The sequence below is a fragment of the Octopus bimaculoides genome, chromosome 30 (assembly GCF_001194135.2).
Source record: "Octopus bimaculoides isolate UCB-OBI-ISO-001 chromosome 30, ASM119413v2, whole genome shotgun sequence".
Taxonomy (NCBI): domain Eukaryota; kingdom Metazoa; phylum Mollusca; class Cephalopoda; order Octopoda; family Octopodidae; genus Octopus; species Octopus bimaculoides.
Window position 1 is genome coordinate 4,812,021 of NC_069010.1, and position 3,566 is coordinate 4,815,586.

The 3,566-nt window shown below is 39.6% G+C and overlaps 1 protein-coding gene across 1 annotated transcript in view; it reads left to right on the plus strand.

The window, feature by feature from the left end:
* The window catches only part of LOC106881806 (tetratricopeptide repeat protein 5), a 14,443-nt gene that overhangs the window by 5,863 nt on the left and 5,014 nt on the right, over window positions 1-3,566 (plus strand). The window contains exons 3-4 of the mRNA XM_052978093.1: window positions 874-1,024; window positions 2,473-2,564. Of these exons, the coding sequence (XP_052834053.1) occupies window positions 874-1,024; window positions 2,473-2,564 (243 nt within the window). The remainder of the gene's footprint in view (window positions 1-873; window positions 1,025-2,472; window positions 2,565-3,566) is intronic.

A 3,566-nucleotide genomic window follows, 5' to 3' on the forward strand; every position in this document is an offset into this window, starting at 1 on the left:
AGCTGATGAAGGAAAATGTTCTCTATGTGGCCTGTGTGTTTTCTGTACTCTGATTATTATTATTTTTTTGTCTACGTTTTGTTTGCAATGTCCTGTACCCAGATATGCACCTATATATACAAGGTAGATGTAGGTATGCACATACTTGTACGTATATATGCATATACTCATTTATTATTTGTTTTATATATATATATACATATATACGACGGGCTTCTTTCAGTTTCTGTCTACCAAATCCACTCACAAGGCTTTGGTCGGCCCAAGGCTATAGTAGAAGACACTTGCCCAAGGTGTCACGCAGTGGGACTGAACCCGGAACCATGTTTGGATGGTAAGCAAGCTACTTACCACACAGCCACTTCTGCACCTATACATTCATACATATATATATGTATATATATATATACACATATACGACAGGCTTCTTTCAGTTTCCGTCTACCAAATCCATTCACAAGGCTTTGGTCGGCCCGAGGCTATAGTAGAAGACACTTGCCCAAGGTGCCACGCAGTGGGACTGAACCCGGAACCATGTGGTTGGTAAGCTAGCTACTTACCACACTGCCACTCCTAGTGAAAATGGTTGTGTAACACCTGTTGTTTTGGCATTCATTAACTGATATTATGGTTTGTACCTACCTCACAAGAATCATTAGCATACCAAGTGAAATGGTATTTCTGTGGCACTTCATCCATGTCTATGTTCTGCGTTCAAATTCTGCTATGGTTGACTTTGCCTTTCATTATTTCGAGGTTGATAAAATAGGGACCAGTTGAGCCCTGGGATTCTTGTAATTGACTTAACCCTTCCCCCAAAATTACTGGCCATGTGCCAAAATTTGAAGTCATTCTTTTCTTCTTTCTCTCCAGTCTAAGAACAAAGTCTCTCTCCGCAATCTATCCATGGTGTTACGTCAAATCCCTGGTATTCCGCCTTTGGAAAAGTTGGAAATAGTTAAAGAAAGCGTGGAAAAGGCCAAGGATGCTGTGCACATGGATATCACTGATGGAAGCTCATGGGGTATGTCCACACTTCATTGTCTTTTTTTCTGTTTAACCCCAGGTCTGTCCTGATCCAGCAGATCTATGACCAAAAGTGTTCCAATTTTGATGTTCATCATCATCATCGTTGTCGTTTAACGTCCGCTTTCCATGGGTTGGACGATTTGACTGAGGACTGGTGAAACCGGATGGCAACACCAGGCTCCAATCTGATTTGGCAGAGTTTCTACAGCTGGATGCCCTTCCTAACACCAACCAGTCCGAGAGTGTATATATATATATATATATATACATATATATATATATATATATTTATATATTTATATAAATATCATCATCATCATCATCGTTTAACGTCCGCTTTCCACGCTAGCATGGGTTGGACGATTTGACTGAGGACTGGTGAAACCAGATGGCTACACCAGGCTCCAATCGAATTTGGCAGAGTTTCTACAGCTGGATGCCCTTCCTAACGCCAACTGCTCCGAGAGTGTAGTGGGTGCTTTTCCGTGCCACCGACACGAAGGCCAGTCAGGCGGTACTGGCAACGGCCACGCTCAAAATGGTGTATTTTATGTGCCACCTGCACAGGAGCCAGTTCGGCGGCACTGGCAACGGTCTTCTGTCTTATTACAGTTAATGTTTAGCCCCAGATCAGTCCTGAACCAACAGACCTATGATTAAAACATTTCAACATTTCTACTTAACTCAAAAGTGTTCTTTTTTTAAATAGCATTTAATTAATTAGCAATTAAGTAGCTCGCAGTATACATTAGACAATGTAGTTCTAGATACAATATACCTAAATAAAGGCTGGACGGTCATAGCTGGAACACCTTTGATCACAGGGCTGCAGGGTCAGAGTTGACCTGGGGTTAAACAAAAACTCAAGTAAACATCTCTTTTACTCTTTTACTAGTTTCAGTCATTTGACTGCGGCCATTCTGGAGCACCGCCTTTAGTCAAGAGAATCGACCCCAGGACTTATTCTTTGTAAGCCTAGTACTTATTCTATCGGTCTCTTTTGCCGAACCGCTAAGTTACGGGGACGTAAACACACCACCATCAGTTGTCAAGTGATGCTGGGGGGACAAACACAGACGCACAAACATATACACACACATATACATTTATATATATATGACGGGCTTCTTTCAGTTTGTGTCTACCAAATCCACTCACAAGGCTTTGGTCGGCCCGAGGCTATAGTAGAAGACACTTGCCCAAGGTGCCACGCAGTGGGACTGAACCCGGAACCATGTGGTTGGTAAGCAAGCTACTTACCACACAGCCACTGCCACTCCTGCGCCTATCTTAAAATATGTTAAAAATCTATTAAAAGTTGTCAAAATCTATTAAAAACATTAAAATTGTTAAAATATGTTTGAAACTGTGCTTTGCATATTTGATTTTTTTTTTTTTTGGTTCTATTTTTGATATTGTATTTGTTTCCTTTTAAATCCACAGCTAATCTTGGAAATGCCTATCTGTCCCTTTTCTTTGCTGAAGGGCAGAACCCTAAAACTTTAAAACAAGCAATGAGTGCCTATAACCAAGCTGTAAGTAGTGGGTTTTTTTAAAAATTATTATTTCAGTTGTATTGTGTATCAACATTATCATTGTTTAACATCCATTTTCCATGCTGGGATGGGTTGGACAGTTTGACTGAGGTCTGGAGAGCCAGCGGCTGCACCAGGCTCCAATCTGATCTGGCAATGCCCTTATACGATCTGTGTTGTATAGCCCAGAGGTTTTCAAACTGTGGTCCGCAAGGACAAGACAGGGGGGTCCGTGGACAGCAAATACTTTTTATGGGCAATTTGATCTTATATATGTTTTTTTAATCGAAATCTTTTAATTGACAATAAACCTATTTGTTAAATACTGTTAAATAAACAAATGTAAAAAATATATGTTATTTTAAGCAAATATTTATGTATAAATTTCATAAGCGTTTATAAGGTAAAGCCTGAAATATAAAGGGGTCTGTGAGTCAAAAAGTTTGAAAACCCCTGGTATAGCCAGCTGGAGACGATGTCTCCTGGTGCTAAATTACAGCGACATTAGTCTTAAACCAGGACTGTCATGTTATGTTGGCAAATAATCTTTACTACAAAGTACTGTTGCTGAATATCTCGCGTTGTGAAATTAAAAAATAATAATTTTTTAAGTAGCAGAAGTTGTCTGCCTTCTTCATACAAGTGTAAGACATCTGAAAGCAGAATTTAAAAAAAAAAAGACAACAAACAATTAGAAGATAAGCAGAAAATTCATTCATAAATTCATCATTGTAATACAAAGCATGACAGAATGAATATAAAATGCCTCACACACGTATCAACAGCTTGCTCAATTAATATTTATTATGAGTTTTAAAAAGTTTTTAACGAGGAAAAAAATCACCTACCTTTCACCTCAGTATATAAACTTGCACAGCACAACCACCTCCTATGGCTGCTGGAACAATACTGAAGGTCAGTGGTGGTGGTGGTGGTGGGGGGGGTGTCTGTGAGTGCAGAAAGAAACACATTGCTGCAAACCTGTTGCAACTTGTTGTCGTG